Below are 14,156 nucleotides of genomic sequence, written 5' to 3'. Positions count from 1 at the left end.
ATATGTAATTAAATTAATTGATATAATTTATTCATAAAAAAGTAATTTATATAATTAATTGAAGAGGAAGAAACAAAGAGAAATGGGCGAGAGATAACGGAGAGAGGAGATAGGAAGCAGACAATGAGAGACTGGTGGAGACTGGAGAATGGTAAATGGGTGGTTAAAAAAGAGGGTAAATAATATGGTTGACTATTATATAAATTGAACCAACTTTCTTTTTTTCACTCTCTCTTATTATATATGGAAAATAGTAAATAATTGAGGGCATTTGTAAAAAAAATTCCATAAATCACTATCTCGGATAAGACAATCATTGTTGAATATGGTAAGATTGCGTACCCAATTAGCAATTGATGCACAAAATGATTACCACTAAAGAGATAGAAATAAGAATACGTAACTGCAAAAACAGAATTTCTACTGTTGGAATTGAATCAATAATAATAGTTAAAATATAATAGAAAAATGGCACACTAATGCAGTAAAAATTTACAATAATTCACTAAAATAAATGAGAGTAAAGGCCATACAAAGGAATTTATCAAGAATTGAAAAGATTAGTACGCCATTTCAATTGTAATTAATGAGAGGAATGACGCCCATTCTCTAGCAAAAATACAAAAGAGAGAATGACATGTATTCCTAATTTGTGAAATTGATCTATAAAATTGGATAATTCAATGAAAGTTTTAATTATCTTTTATGATTTTCATTCAATTATAGTATCAATCACTTAACAAAAGGATAAGCACTTTTCTATTTGGGAGCCGCTTGCCACCTTTATCACATTTGTGAGTAGAAAGCATCGCAATTAGTGACTTCCTAATTTATTAAAGATAACAATTCCTGCGAATATAAGTAAATTAATTTGGTGACAATACAACTAAAAATGTTATTTAAAAAGACGTCAAATATAATTCTTATATTATAAATAGTTAAACTATTTCCATCTCGATTTTCAAAATTCAATTCATTCTAACTATATTACTATATAAATTGTATGTTAAACGTTATCGCTAAATATATAACTAGTTGAAAAATAAAAATACAAACAAAAATTAATAATAAGTTTATAACTTGAAACTATTTTCAACGATTGTAATTTAATTTAAGATTCGCATGTCATGCTATAATAGAATTAGAATTTTCTGTAGTAAAATTAATCATGATTTAATTTCACATCTTATTGTAAGAAAATGAGTACATTTATATGTGTTGTATATCCGTACAATACACTTAGATGCAGACTAATTGTAAGATATTTTAATTTTCTGAATGAGTTTTCTACCTATTTATTCAAAATAATTACTACTATTATGAAATTATAAATTATCTCGATAATATTTTATAATATGAAAAATAAATTTTATTGCTGTTTGCACCCATATATTATCGGGTCTAGATCTGCACTTGGCACCGGGCAAAAAAAACTAGTAAAAAAAAGAATTTGCACAGTACAATTTTCGCATTTTTCAGCCCAATAATAAAAGATATATATAACTTTTTTTTTTTGCTCGTGAACCTTGAGAATTCATTCATATCGCGTAAAAATTACATGACAAGAGTACAGCGTAAAAATGCTCACGAAACGAAGATTACAATATCAAAATTAATCAGATCCCCCTGGACATACTACACAGAAGAAACTGAAATAGAAAACAAGAGTAGTAGCTATCCGAGATTATAATCAAAACTCTCCGCCATCATATATGGACCCTAGTAAACCAGGGAAAGGCCCTTAAGTCATATATCTACGTAGAGCTTAGCCATTTGTTACCGAGATTTCGTAGAGACCTCGATATCAAAGCAAAGCAGGAGGATCTTGAGCTATACTTATATGCTAGGAATCCTTCACGGAACGATACTGACAGGTAGAATCAGAACCAAGACGGGGGAAGGCTGTCAATCAATTTGGTAAGCCAGGGAAGACACCGGGCTCCCGACCAATCCGGCGGACCGGGGAAGGCAGTCAACCAACTAATAGGTCAAACCAAACCGCTAAGAAGCCTCGATCGGTTCAATTGGTGGTTGAAGAGGATGAGCCGCCGCTGCTAAGACCACAGGAATTGTGAGAGGAACGACGTTTAGGGGCGTGACTCAGTGCTCTGACCCGTGAGATGTTTAAGACTTGCTGTCGTGACCCATGTCAAGACCCCCGAGCGGAGGTGGACCAAGATCGGCATCCTGATCGGAGAGACCATCGACAGATTGGAGCTCATTTTGCCACCCTTACATGTCTGATCGGAGAGAAGAAAGATTGGGGAAGAGAGGAGGAAATGAGAGAAGTCACTGAAAACGAAGGTCACCGGGAGATAGAGGAGGGCTTGGGCTTTCCGTTACGCGCCCTGCCGGAGCCGGACGTGCCGTCACAGAGGCTGGAGTTGGGGTTTTTCTGTGCAAGGGGTTAAGAGGGAGAGAGATGATACAGATGAGACTCTTCCCATGAGTCACTTTTTATGTCTCCTAGCTAGACCTCCAAAAAAAAAAAACTACTGTCTCCAATCATACATACCATACTGTACTCCGAAATCAAAACTCCTCAAACCAGAACAAAACAGAATAGAAGAGAAGAAAGGAACGGGGAAGAGGGGAACGGAAGGAAGGGAAATAGGCTTTAGGCAAGCAAGACTAATCTAATCACGACGACTACTACTACTACTACTAGGGCACGCACCGGCACCGCCCTTGCTCTTCCATATCTTCTCTTTCCTTCCTTTTTACTTCAGAATTAGAGTTGAGATTCTCCCTTGTGATCCCCCTTGCCTTGCGTCGTATACTCGTAATCCAATCCTCCCCGATCTGTCAATCCAATTCGTCTCCGGTCCTTCTTCTCCTCTGCCCATGGAGAGCAACGCCCCCAAGCGAGCACCCTCCAAGATCAACACAGATAATAACCACCCCAGTCATGAAGATAACCCTAATGCCTTGAACGGTGGCGGTGCTGCTACACTCCAAGATGTTGCTGAACATCAACATGAATAAGCACCAGCAGTATCAGCAGCAGCACCACCACCACCACCTGAGGATGAGGAGGAGGGGAACCCCCCTAATCGGACTTCCTCCAGCAGAACTTCCTTCACTGGTTTGAGCCAAGTTGATGCTGATTGGGCCCTCGCCCGTACCCTCCAAGAACAGGTTCTTGATTCCCATCCCCACCTCCACTTCGATCTTAACCGCTAGGGTCTCGTATGTGCTGTCGAGAACGAATGCTCAAAAACTGCGCGCACGTTTCTGTCAGTATCCATTCCATTTCCATTAATGGGTCGTTAGTAACTGTTCTATGGCGTCTGTATGTATGGACTTCTCGGTCCTCTTTAGTATTTCTTAATTACTGTTCTATGGTCGGTTTTGGGAATCGGTGATAAGGGCATATGGAGTTAGTTAGATGTTGGATTTCCGTGGAGCTTTCTTGTTCTCCCGAATCTCGTCTTGAATAACCTTCCTTATGTTCCATGGCACTGGCAGAGCCTGAGTTTCCATCTTCTTGAATAATGCAGGAGCGGGCGTATATGATGTTAAGAATGAACAATGATGGCAATGACTATGGAAGTTGGGAAGGAGGGAGCTATTTAGCTGATGAAGAAGATGATTTCGACGACCCTAATGATGAAAGTGAACTGGACGCTGACGATGGGGAGCCATACGATGGCACTGACATAGTTGATGAGGTAGATGCGTTTGATGTCCATGTTCATGAAGTGGCTGGGGAGGACCATAATCCAGCTCTTGAGTTTGACCTAGATGTTTTCTCAAGTGATGAAGCTTATGCAAGAGCTCTACAGGATGCTGAAGAGAGAGAAATGGCAGCAAGGATGCTGGCCCTTTCCGGGATTAATGATCGTGCGTGTTTCACTTCTAGTACTGTATCATCCTTTTTCTTCCCCCCGGCCGCCCCCCTCCCTTCTCACGCGCTCGCGCACACACATAAATTTACATATATATCCCAGTGTTGCTTAGGTTCCATAAATGTTTTATGTTTGCAGGGGAAGTTGGAGATGCTGATGACCGTGGTGGACACTTGCCGGTATAAAACTTGAGCAACTCCTCTATCTGCACAATATACGCACTCGTATACATATATGTTGCCTAGAGTGCATCTGCATGTAGTCTGCTTGCATTGGGTTACATTATGTTTGTGTTCTTCGTTTGTGCACGTGTTTGTTGGCCATTATGTGCTTTTAATGTGCCCTTATATCTCGATCACACACTCATAACTATTATTGATATCTATCATATACTATATGGCTTTTTAAATGTTGAGATCTCTATGATCAATTGTTTGATGGCTTTACTAAAATGCCACTTTTATTGATGTTTAAGGTGTGCATTCGTGGATGATAGTTGATATTGTCATGATTGATTTACCGATATTTTCAGTTCTCTTAGCTCGACTTGAACATACAGAGATACAAACATGAATAAGATTTCCGAACAATTGAGGAGGTGTTCTTTTATCCAAAAGCACTTGGTGCTCTCCTGTTTCGGGCATAAGCCTGAATTGGCTGTTGGAACTGAGGCTCCATAACTGAATGGTCCTTCAGAGAACGCTCCATCTTCAACTCTCTTTCCTTGTAATGATGTACTATCTAGTGTTGTAGATATAAAATGCAGCAGAGAAGCTTTATAACATGTTCAGCACATATACCTATCTTAATTCTTAGATAGATTGAGGGAAAGTACTGTATCTATGCTTTCCATCCTGTTCGGGTTCTGGAAGAGTTGAATGAATGCAAGGTAATTGTTACTAAGGGAAATCAATCAAATATAGTATACCCTCTTTGAGTGCCACTAGCAAATGATTAAACTAATAGATGCAATTTCGTATCTAATATATTTAACCATATGTGGCAACTGAACTATCTTGGTTCTTTGCTTCTCTGCCAATTTGGGATTTCCAAAATCTTTTCTGCTTGAGTGCTCATGTGTAATTTGCTTTACTTGTGTCGAGTGATGGACAACCATCATGTGCTTGTGTTGGAGAAAAGGTGGCGTCCCACACCGGTTGGATAAAGAAAAATGGGGCAGTTAATATAAGGCGAAGGTCCAGTAATCCATTGGCTTAAACTTTTGGGTTGCAGAGGGGCTGAAGCCCAAATTATGTCCATTTTATATTAAAATTTATCCAACTGGTATCAGAGCACATGGTTACAATCCGGGCATGTAGTGCCCATATGGGCAGGTCCATACGACCCGTAGGCTCAAGTGCAGCATAACACGCCTCGAGTGGAACACCCATAGTCGGAAGTGGTCTCCTATTGGGACTTCGAAGTGAGGGCGAGTGTAATTAAGTCGTCTGTATACACGAGTAGTCCTGTCGATTGGTTTAGGTAACGTGGCCCATTTAAGACGACGCGATACCACGTGAGGGCGGGATGTTAGAGAAAAAGTAGTGTCCCACACCGGCTAGGAAAAGAAAAATGGGGCAGTTAATATAAGATAATGGCTCAGTAACCCATTGGCTTAGATTTTGGTTGTAGATAGGCTCAAGTCCAAATTAGGCCCGTTTTATATTAAAATTTATCCAATTGCTTGCATATCTGGCAACTCTTCGATGACTGTTGGAATGTTGATAACTGTGGTTTGAGTCTGGTGCCACCTATGTGTTATGCAAAGGGTTGCTGAAATAATTATTTTGATGATCATTTGCAGGATACATGGGAAGAAGTTGATCCAGATGAACTCTCATATGAGGTAAAACATGGTGAAAAAAATTGTAGTGATAGTGGTGGATTTTTCATGTTGTTTATATGGTAACATGAGCTATTACCACAGGAGTTGCTTGCCCTGGGCGAGGTAGTTGGAAGTGAAAGCAGGGGGCTTTCGGCCGATACAATTGCCTCTTTACCTTCCATTAACTACACGGCAGGAGGCGCTCAGCATGGAAGCAGCGATTCGTAAGCACATGCCCTATTGATACTTCCAACCTGTTGTAATTAATGAAAAGGTCAATGATGATGAATCTGTTGCTGCTCTTTTTCCAGTTGTGTGATTTGCCGGTTGGACTATGAGGATGGTGAGACTCTGACAGTTCTCTCTTGCAAACACTCTTACCATTCAGAGTGCATAAACAATTGGCTGAAAATAAACAAGGTAGAATGCAACTACAAGCTCGATCCGAGAACACTAATTTTTTCAAAATGATGACCATGAAAAAAGCCCCAATAGTGAGATACATCGAAGCCGTGGGTATAATCTGAATCCGAATTGATCCATGCAGGTGTGCCCTGTTTGTAGCGCGGAGGTTGTCTTAGCGGGAAATAGCTAGTAGAGAAAATGATGGCTCTCCTTGATAAATCTCGGGAGCCACCACCTCTCATATTTTACTGAATGATACTTGCTGGTCCCCCCCTTCCCCATATATTATATTACTGGAGAAAAGACTAGTGAGTATGATTGATTATGTCCTCCCCCCCCCTTCCTTTTCTTCTGTAAAACCTTAAAAGACCCTGTGCTTTTAATCATGTTTGAGAGGATGATTTCTTATACCAGTGATGGATATGGATGATCTTAATGAAATGCTATGGTATCGATGCCTATATCTTTACCCAAATGGGAAGTTGGCTATACCATTGCGAATTTTGTTTTTGTGACACTTCTAGGGGTCGCCAGACCGGTTTCGTGTTTGTGCTGTTGTGATTTCATAGAGAGACCAGTTGAAAGGTTTAGTTGAGTCTCGGAGGAACAGGCAATAGGTGAGTAGCAATGGCAAGCAATTGTGTTGTGTGCTGATTGTTGCAGTGGAATAAGTCCCGGTCTTGTTTGATTGGTTCGTTTGCTTTCTTTCATTTCGGTGTAATCCAGGCATGCTGCATCTCAAGCTGACAGTGCTCAATGTTTCTGACTCTTTTATCAATCGACTCCTTCAGTTGCTTTTGATACTCACCAGCAAGCATAGATCCTTGATTAGGTTTTTGAAAGATGGTCGAGTACACGTTTATAGAGCCAACTTCTGAATATACAACAACAATATGGCTGATGAACAGAAACAATCATAAACGGAAAACTGTTCGATTAAAAGAGATGATCAAATCTTAAATGGTCATTCTGCTGTCGTTTAAGTTGTCTATGTAAATTGAACTAATACACAATCAAGAATCTCTCCAATTAAGTAGCATAGAAGATAGAACGGTGGAGGGAAAATAGAAGCCTTTTTGGGAGAGGGAGAGGTTTAGAACTGCTATGATGGGACAACATGCAGTGCATTGGCAGGGAGTGATGGATCCACTAAAGCCTCACTATGCAGCTGCAACACCAGTCATGTCATGCACAATCTTTCTTGGGTTGGTATATGTATTGTATTGTATTGGCCCGAATTCTTGTTGAGGAAGGGGAGAAGAGGAAGAAGGTGCAACCGATGGTATTAGGATTATGTTATAATACACATAAAAATATTTAATAATGAATTATTTTTGTTTATAATAGATTTTTTATTTCGGTTTATGTTAAAAATTAAAATGATAAATCCTTATTGGCTTATGATATTATTACGTAATATCACCATTGTATCCAAGACATCGGGCCTTTGTTGGTCCCTTCTTAATTGATTAATTAATGAATTAGTGCCGTGCCCTGGTTTACGGCCCGTTGCCCCCTGCCCCAAGTTCATTATTTGCCGGTAACTGCAAATGAAAGTGGAACCTGGCTCTCATCATTCCCACTGTCCCTCTCCCTGTCCCGGTCCGGTCCAGTCCCAGTCCATTCTTCCGTACTTTCTTTCTTGAAATGAAAGGTCTCGAGCCTCCTTTGCATTGCTTTTGCATTTTCATCTCATAATATTATCCTTCTCTCTTTCTTTTTTCTCACATGTCAACCTCTCTTTATTTTTTTTCCCTCTCATCCTCCTAATCTCACGTTCCATGACGTAAATTATATCTTTTTTCAAATTCTATTTCGAAATTTTACCTTTAATTTTCTTACTCTTAGTTTTTTTCTTGCTTCCAAATTAATTAATCCATAAACGTATTGAAAAAAAATCATTATAGTTGAAGTGCAGTGTGAGCGGGATAGGCCGCGCTGTGCACGGTTTAATCTCTAGCATATTTTATAAATTTTCAAATTTAAACAAAAAAAAAAAGAGGAGGAGATAACAGGAGGGCTTAGCCCACACCACCTACCTACCTAGAGAAGAACGTAATGGGCTTATATATGGGCCGAGGTTGCTGGAGATGGGCTTTATTGGGCCAGAATGAGAATCAAACAGGCCCAGAACAATGTCGCCAGGACTCCCCGTCTCTCGTACAAGAGAAGAGCAGAGAACAGAAATCTCCGAAGTCCGAACAACGGTGGTGTTGACTGACGTCAAAATAAAACATTTTCTTTCTTTCTTCTTCTTCTTCCTCCTCCCTTTTACTAATAAAAATATTTAAAAAAAAAAAAAGAAAACCAGAAATTGCTAAAAGGTCCTTCCTTCCTCTCTCTTTGGCTGCGAGCTTTAACCTCTCCATTGACATAAGGAAAGGAGTAGAAATCTCAATGTCTTGATGGATAGATTGCTCCGCTGATGCATATACATTGAATCAAAGCTCTATCTGTATACTATTGTGATATATATTCTTTTTATTTCCACAATGTCACGCCTTCATGTTATCTTTCCACTGCAGAGGTTTTATTGCTCCTGCTGATATTCAAGTATTCACTAGTGAGACAAAGAGTAAGTTGGTTGCTCGGTGTCAAAAGTAAAAGTAAATTAGTGAAGTGCTTTGCTCAAGCTGTGAAGGAAATTTGTGCTGCTTTCGATGAGTTACATAGTAAACAATCTAGTAGTTTGAGGGATGACACGGATGAGTTGCAGAAATCTGTTGATGGATCAGAGGATGATGGGGGTAGAAAATGATGAAAAGGTGGGAATTGATCCTATGGGTTTCATTAAAGAAAGAGCTAATGAAGACAGCAATGATAAGGGCTCCAAGTTGGACCAGTGCTCGCCTGGGCAATTTGAAGATGATAATCAAGATGCTAAGCAATCTCCTCCATTGCCCTCCCCATCCTCCCTAAACTCCTCTCCGCCATCCGCCTCTGCCGCCTCTCCTCCATCCGCCTCTGCCGCCTCTCCTCCATCCCCGTCCTCTTCATCCGCCACTCCCACAAGTCCCCCTCCGACCACGGCATGGTCTCCGAGTGGCTCGAGATGGGGATCAAGGAGGTGATCGTCCGTCACCGGGGTCATGACCAACCTGTGCTGCGAGACCACCGCCAGTGACGCCTTCGTCAGGGGGCTTCAGGGTCTTCTTCTCGACAGACGCCACAGCCACGTGCAATGAGGAGCTGCAAACAGTCAAACACACAGAGACGCACACAAACACTTTTTACCCGGGATCGGAAGAAAGCACAGGCAGGGCCTACTGCTACTAGTAGCTGGAGGAGGAGTAGTAGTAGAATTCTGTATATGTGAATGAACAGAGCTTTGCTGCCTTTTTGTCTTCCTCCATGGAATTGTGAAGCTGTATGTATGTATGTATGTATGTATGTAATGTATTGCGCTTTCTCCGTTGGTGGAATATTAATAACACATTCAAATTTCTGAGACAGAATTTGAGCCCGCTGCTGAATTTGATTACATATAAGAGCCAGAGGTGGTAGCTAAGCTGGCTATCTACCTAGCGAGCACTAGAAGGGTGAAGATGGCAGCTTCTGATCGGCCTGGAAAGTGCTTAATGAGTTGCGGAGATCTTTTGGGGGCAAATGTCGGAACTTGGTGTCCGGCACCTCGTACTGTCACAAAAGTCGGCCCTTCATACTCAATTGTCCATCCCCAATCTGCAAAATATCAAAATATACATAATATCCCACCTTATCTCTCCCCCCCCCCCCCCCCCCCCCCCCCCCCCCCCCCCCCCGGCCTCTTCTGTTAACTCTTGATCAAATAAATAAATTCATCCACATCCTGGCTACGGCCCTAGCTAAAAGAAATCAATACGGAGGAAAAAAGAAAAAAAAAAAAAAAAGCTTTATACATCCATATATATTTGTATATGGATGTTGACCTGGTGATGATAGGTGTACCAGGGCGTCCATTCCTTTAGGGTCTTCAAACCGAGCTTCCGCAAGGTGTATCTAGTGGCAGTCACCGGGATTCTTCCATTTGTGTCTCCACTGTAACAGTTAGCCCAAGATTTAGAGCAGCACAACAAGATTGTAAAGGGTTAAATACACATAAAAGATACAGAGTTAAGATACCATGACCTACAGCTACAGTTAGAGCTACAGGAAAATAAAAATTCGATCAATACTTTAGCAGCTAGATTCATGGAACAGAACAGGAGGAACGTAACGATATTATTCATAAATCAATCAATCCTCCTCCACTCATTCACATCATTCCATTCTTAATAATATCATATCATATATAAATTGGAAGTAGTGGTATCTGTTTGTTTCTGTCATGCCACCAGTAGCACCCGCCACCCGGGAAGGAAAGCAAAGACAGAGAGATAGGGTCAATATCAACCGGCTGGCATTGGGAAGGCACTGCTCCCAGATATAATATTATATGTATGTATTTATGTATATACGTACGTAGGAGTACGACTAGGCAAGGCAAAGGCACCCCCGGCACAGCACAGCACAGCAGCAAAGCAATTGCAATTCTCAGAAATAAACAAGAGAAGCCGAACCATCCTTTGCTTTCCTAACACGACATATTACATCCCCATCCCTCTCTATTACCGCAAAACCCTGCATAATAATATTTAATTTAGAAAAAAAAAGAGAGAGGAAATGCTCGTTAGAAATAGGATAGAGCTCATCAAAGGCTTGCAAGTTGTACATACAAGCAAGCAGCAGATGTAACCAAATATCCCGGCTGGAAACGCTTATTAATGTATAAATTATAAGCAGATGCTCATAGAACAGAGAAAATAACTTGATGCTCAGCTCAGGACGAGACATATAGTTAGTAAAACAATTGTATTCGTTGTATTTGTATATCAATCAAGGCCAGGGAAAAAAGACAAATAAGAAATGATAGAAGAAGAGAATAGAAACTATTACCAGCAGCAGCAGTAGCAGGCCGCTAGTCAAATCTCAATCTTGCCCATTCCACTCTCTGTAGAATTCTTCTAAATACTCCATCATGAACTTATGCCTCTTCTCCGCCCTTCTCTTCCCAGCCTGAGGTTTCCATTTCCAATCAATCCAAAAAGCAAAGGACTTGGACCCACTACTTTACCACTTCAGGAACAATAATCACCACTTGTATCTAAATGTATTAAACAAGTAGAGTAAGTAGAGACCTCCTTGAGAGTTGAGATGAGATGTTCACCTCTGTTTTCATCAAATCTTTTAGCTTGAGAAGCTTCTCATGGAAATGGTTCACAGTAGTCTGCTCCTCTTTCTTCATGTATTGTTCCTTTGATAGACCTTCTCGGGGCTGAATAGAGGGGTCGTGAAGCACTCTCTTCCTGCTTCCGCCAAAAGTGAAGCATCGAGCGATTCCTGTAATTATTATATATTTATTTATTATACTTTTTTTTTTTTTTTTTTAAAAAGGCGGATAACATCACCTGTTCTTCAGCCGCCTGCCTAGCATTAGCAGTAGCAAGGCTTAATAGCTGAGAAATGATTGGAGAAATATCGATATAAAGGACGATGATGATTTTACCAATGGCCCCAATTGCATCGAGGCGGTCAGCATCCTGCACCACCCCAAACTCTGGGAAAGTTTCAATACTTCCAAGTCCTCGAAGTTCATCTTTAAAACCTGAGCAAATTTGGTACGGGTAGCGGTAGGTCCATTGATCAAGGCATAATAAGCACGACAACTAAGAATCAATCAACTAATAATCACAAACATGTAGAAAGAAATAATTAAATTAACGCCTGTTGCCGGTCGCCTGTCATATGGTTTATTATATATTAACGATGTCATACGGCATTTTTACCCACCCATCCCCTTGATGATGCTCAATATCTTATTCTTTATGGCTTGGTCTACGTTCTCTTTCTCCAGAAAGTTCTCGACGAGTCTTTCCTCAGAAGGATCTCTACAGGCAGAGAACGGAAAAGAACGGAATTTTGCGTATCAAACAATGAGCACGAACTTGAAGATCTTTAACTTTGAGAAATGTAAAGAACTGACATCTTGTCAAAAAGTATCATCAAAGAAAAGGACTTTTTTGTTTTCTTTTCTTGCGATGAAATATTGTCGGAATTGCAAGTAAAGAAGGGGGGGGGGGGGGGGTGCTATACACACCTCATGTATTTGTAGTCGCCTGCAGTGCGGGGAATTAAAAGGAGAGCGCAGATTATTATCAAAATGATGATGATTCTTTATATATATATATATATATATATATAAAGAAGGTGGTAACAAGAGAAGCTCTGCGTGACTCATACATACATACATACATACATACATACATACCGATATCATGTAGGAGGGCGGCAAGCTCTACCTGAATATGCAAAAATACCAAAAAGGGAAAAATTTGTGCAGGAGCAGTAAGGATCGCGCGCGCGCGTGTATATATATATATATATAATCAAAGAAGAGAGAGAGAGTGTGTGTGTGTCTGACAACGAGCATGGAGTCAGGGGAAGAGGGGAGGCCCTCCTCGCGAGCAAGGGAGAGGGCCAAGTCTCGGACCCTGAGCACGTGCCAGGCGTCGTGGGAGGCGTCGTTCCCCTTCATGGCTTCTCTCATTAGCTTCTCTGCTCTCTTCACCACCGCCGTCGCTACCTCCTCCATAGCTCTCTCTGCTCCTTCGCTCTCTCCCACCTTGCCCAGTTCCAACCCCCTCTTTCTACTCTAATATTATATCCATCCAAAGCCGATCGTTCAATTCATCAATGAATGGACAAAAGGAACAGAACAGGACTGACGTGCGCGACGACTACGGGCCGCCATGTTGCGAATGAATTGCATGCCTCTGGGCAGGGCTGAGCCCCAATCACAAATCGAAAAGGCCCACTCTTTCAGTTCAGGCCCACTCTTCCAATTCTTTCATTTCAGCCTGGCTGTCTGGCTTGCTTAGCTCTCACTGGAGAAAAAGTCTTATATGTAATGAGCATGTCACGTGGTAATGTCACAAATTAATAAATATTTGCCATTTTAATTTTTAGTATGTAAACAAAAAAAAATTATTTTTTATATATTTTGTGACATAATCCTGTTGTTATTATACGCAAGACATTCTCCTATCTGGGGTCTTGGAGCTTCTGATCATCAAGGTTTGATTGAGAAGGCTGTAAGCATCTATCACTACCACCACCACCTGCAGGAGGAAGCAGTAGAGCAACACTTAAAAAAAATGTTTTTGAAATGAAGATGATGCAACTCAAAAATGCATAACTTGCCAACCCATGTTTTTTTAAAATTATATATATATATATATAAATAAAACTTTTTAGCCTTTTGATATATCTGAGCCCCGGTTACAATCCATTTCGGATCAATCTCCTACTCCCAGAACAATAGGGGGAAAAAGCCTACGTCTTTATCCAACATTCAAGGGGAAAGTGTTAGTTCGATGCGACATCCCTTCCTTATCTTTCCTATCCTTAATTAAAACAGTTTCTTTGTAGATATGGAGCAAAATATATATCACCTGCTCTTTCAAGACCTATTTTATCAAGTGTAACCAGGCAGGGAACTGATGGTATGTATATCCATCTGCGGCGGATAAATGTCTGGTCATTCAGATCAATGATTAACTAGGCCTAGGATGATGGGATGTGCTTGACACTGGATTGACATTAAAGATATGGACACATCTGTTTAATTTAGGTCCAGGCCACACACCCATGCATGTGTCCTTCGCGGTTTGCTTCTGTCCTTTGGTCTATTTGGGTGGTTGAGTAACTTTTGACCATCCTGTGCACTGCAGGTGAATGTTCCTGGGACAAATTTAGGTGACATACGTAATGCAACAGTTGCAAAGGATGCAGGAAACACTATACTCCTTGTTTGGTCAAGTATTGCAAATATAGTTTTTCTTCACTATGGCAGACGCCGTTATGATTGCATTGCAAAAAATCAAGATAGGGAAGGCAAAGCAAATTTATCTTCCACAATAAGTGGATGAGTAGCATATATATGACCTGGCTTATCTATACAAATAACTCTTTACGGAAGGGAATCGTTGGATATATATAGTTGGATAACCATTTTTTCCTACACTGCACTTATTGACAATGTCAAGTAGATGGCTGTTCAA

At 40.7% G+C, this 14,156-nt stretch overlaps 3 protein-coding genes across 8 annotated transcripts; 2 read left to right on the top strand and 1 right to left on the bottom strand.

Moving 5' to 3' along the window:
• The first annotated feature begins 2,530 nt into the window (after positions 1-2,530).
• On the top strand, positions 2,531-6,856 carry LOC116189568 (E3 ubiquitin ligase BIG BROTHER-related-like). 4 transcript variants are annotated; one of them, XM_031519282.1, is made up of 7 exons: positions 2,532-3,138; positions 3,501-3,861; positions 3,987-4,027; positions 5,653-5,694; positions 5,776-5,897; positions 5,985-6,093; positions 6,221-6,856. In XM_031519282.1, the coding sequence occupies exons 2-7, from the start codon at positions 3,513-3,515 to the stop codon at positions 6,266-6,268; spliced, it is 711 nt and encodes a 236-aa protein (XP_031375142.1). In that variant the 5' UTR covers positions 2,532-3,138; positions 3,501-3,512; the 3' UTR covers positions 6,269-6,856. The 4 variants fall into 4 exon arrangements, with proteins under 4 accessions (XP_031375141.1, XP_031375142.1, XP_031375143.1 ...); XM_031519284.1 differs by having other exon boundaries at positions 2,535-3,138; positions 3,501-3,843; XM_031519281.1 differs by having other exon boundaries at positions 2,531-3,138; positions 5,985-6,856.
• Positions 6,857-8,783: 1,927 nt separating this feature from the next.
• Positions 8,784-9,521, top strand: LOC116187718 (nicotinamidase 3-like). Its single transcript, XM_031516627.1, is given in 4 exon segments — positions 8,784-8,862; positions 8,964-9,154; positions 9,156-9,215; positions 9,217-9,521. Coding segments are annotated over 4 exon segments (468 nt in total). The 3' UTR covers positions 9,355-9,521.
• LOC116187465 (uncharacterized protein YpgQ) lies at positions 9,126-12,758 on the bottom strand. Of its 3 annotated transcripts, XM_031516163.1 has the most exons (11): positions 12,518-12,758; positions 12,365-12,395; positions 12,194-12,212; positions 11,887-11,984; positions 11,603-11,701; positions 11,264-11,436; positions 10,993-11,112; positions 10,519-10,677; positions 9,987-10,095; positions 9,600-9,759; positions 9,126-9,267 (listed from the first exon to the last, which is right to left on the bottom strand). In XM_031516163.1, exons 1-7 carry the CDS (start codon positions 12,686-12,688, stop codon positions 11,026-11,028), a joined length of 678 nt encoding a protein of 225 aa, XP_031372023.1. In that variant the 5' UTR covers positions 12,689-12,758; the 3' UTR covers positions 9,126-9,267; positions 9,600-9,759; positions 9,987-10,095; positions 10,519-10,677; positions 10,993-11,025. The 3 variants fall into 3 exon arrangements, with proteins under 3 accessions (XP_031372023.1, XP_031372021.1, XP_031372022.1); XM_031516161.1 differs by lacking the exons at positions 9,126-9,267; positions 12,194-12,212; positions 12,365-12,395 and having other exon boundaries at positions 9,492-9,759; positions 12,396-12,756; XM_031516162.1 differs by lacking the exons at positions 9,126-9,267; positions 10,519-10,677; positions 12,194-12,212; positions 12,365-12,395 and having other exon boundaries at positions 9,492-9,759; positions 12,396-12,756.
• Between the last annotated feature and the right edge of the window lie 1,398 nt (positions 12,759-14,156).

This window comes from Punica granatum, chromosome 8, assembly GCF_007655135.1.
Source record: "Punica granatum isolate Tunisia-2019 chromosome 8, ASM765513v2, whole genome shotgun sequence".
Classification (NCBI taxonomy): Eukaryota; Viridiplantae; Streptophyta; class Magnoliopsida; order Myrtales; family Lythraceae; genus Punica; species Punica granatum.
Note: the sequence above shows the minus strand (reverse complement) of the source record. Positions and strands in the feature narration are given on the sequence as shown.

What these genes read in the sequence shown, in the direction of transcription:
- LOC116189568 (XM_031519281.1), top strand. Translation starts at nt 3,513, where the DNA reads ATGATGTTAAGAATGAACAATGATGGCAATGACTATGGAAGTTGGGAA. An exon ending in TCGTGCGTGTTTCACTTCTA is followed by an intron (nt 3,862 to 3,986) that starts GTACTGTATCAT and finishes TTATGTTTGCAG; the next exon opens with GGGAAGTTGGAGATGCTGAT. An exon ending in CAGCATGGAAGCAGCGATTC is followed by an intron (nt 5,898 to 5,984) that starts GTAAGCACATGC and finishes CTCTTTTTCCAG; the next exon opens with TTGTGTGATTTGCCGGTTGG.
- LOC116187465 (XM_031516161.1), bottom strand. Translation starts at nt 12,688, where the DNA reads ATGGAGGAGGTAGCGACGGCGGTGGTGAAGAGAGCAGAGAAGCTAATG. An exon ending in TGGTATTTTTGCATATTCAG is followed by an intron (nt 11,985 to 12,395) that starts GTAGAGCTTGCC and finishes CTCTGCCTGTAG; the next exon opens with AGATCCTTCTGAGGAAAGAC. An exon ending in GAGCATCATCAAGGGGATGG is followed by an intron (nt 11,702 to 11,886) that starts GTGGGTAAAAAT and finishes AAATTTGCTCAG; the next exon opens with GTTTTAAAGATGAACTTCGA.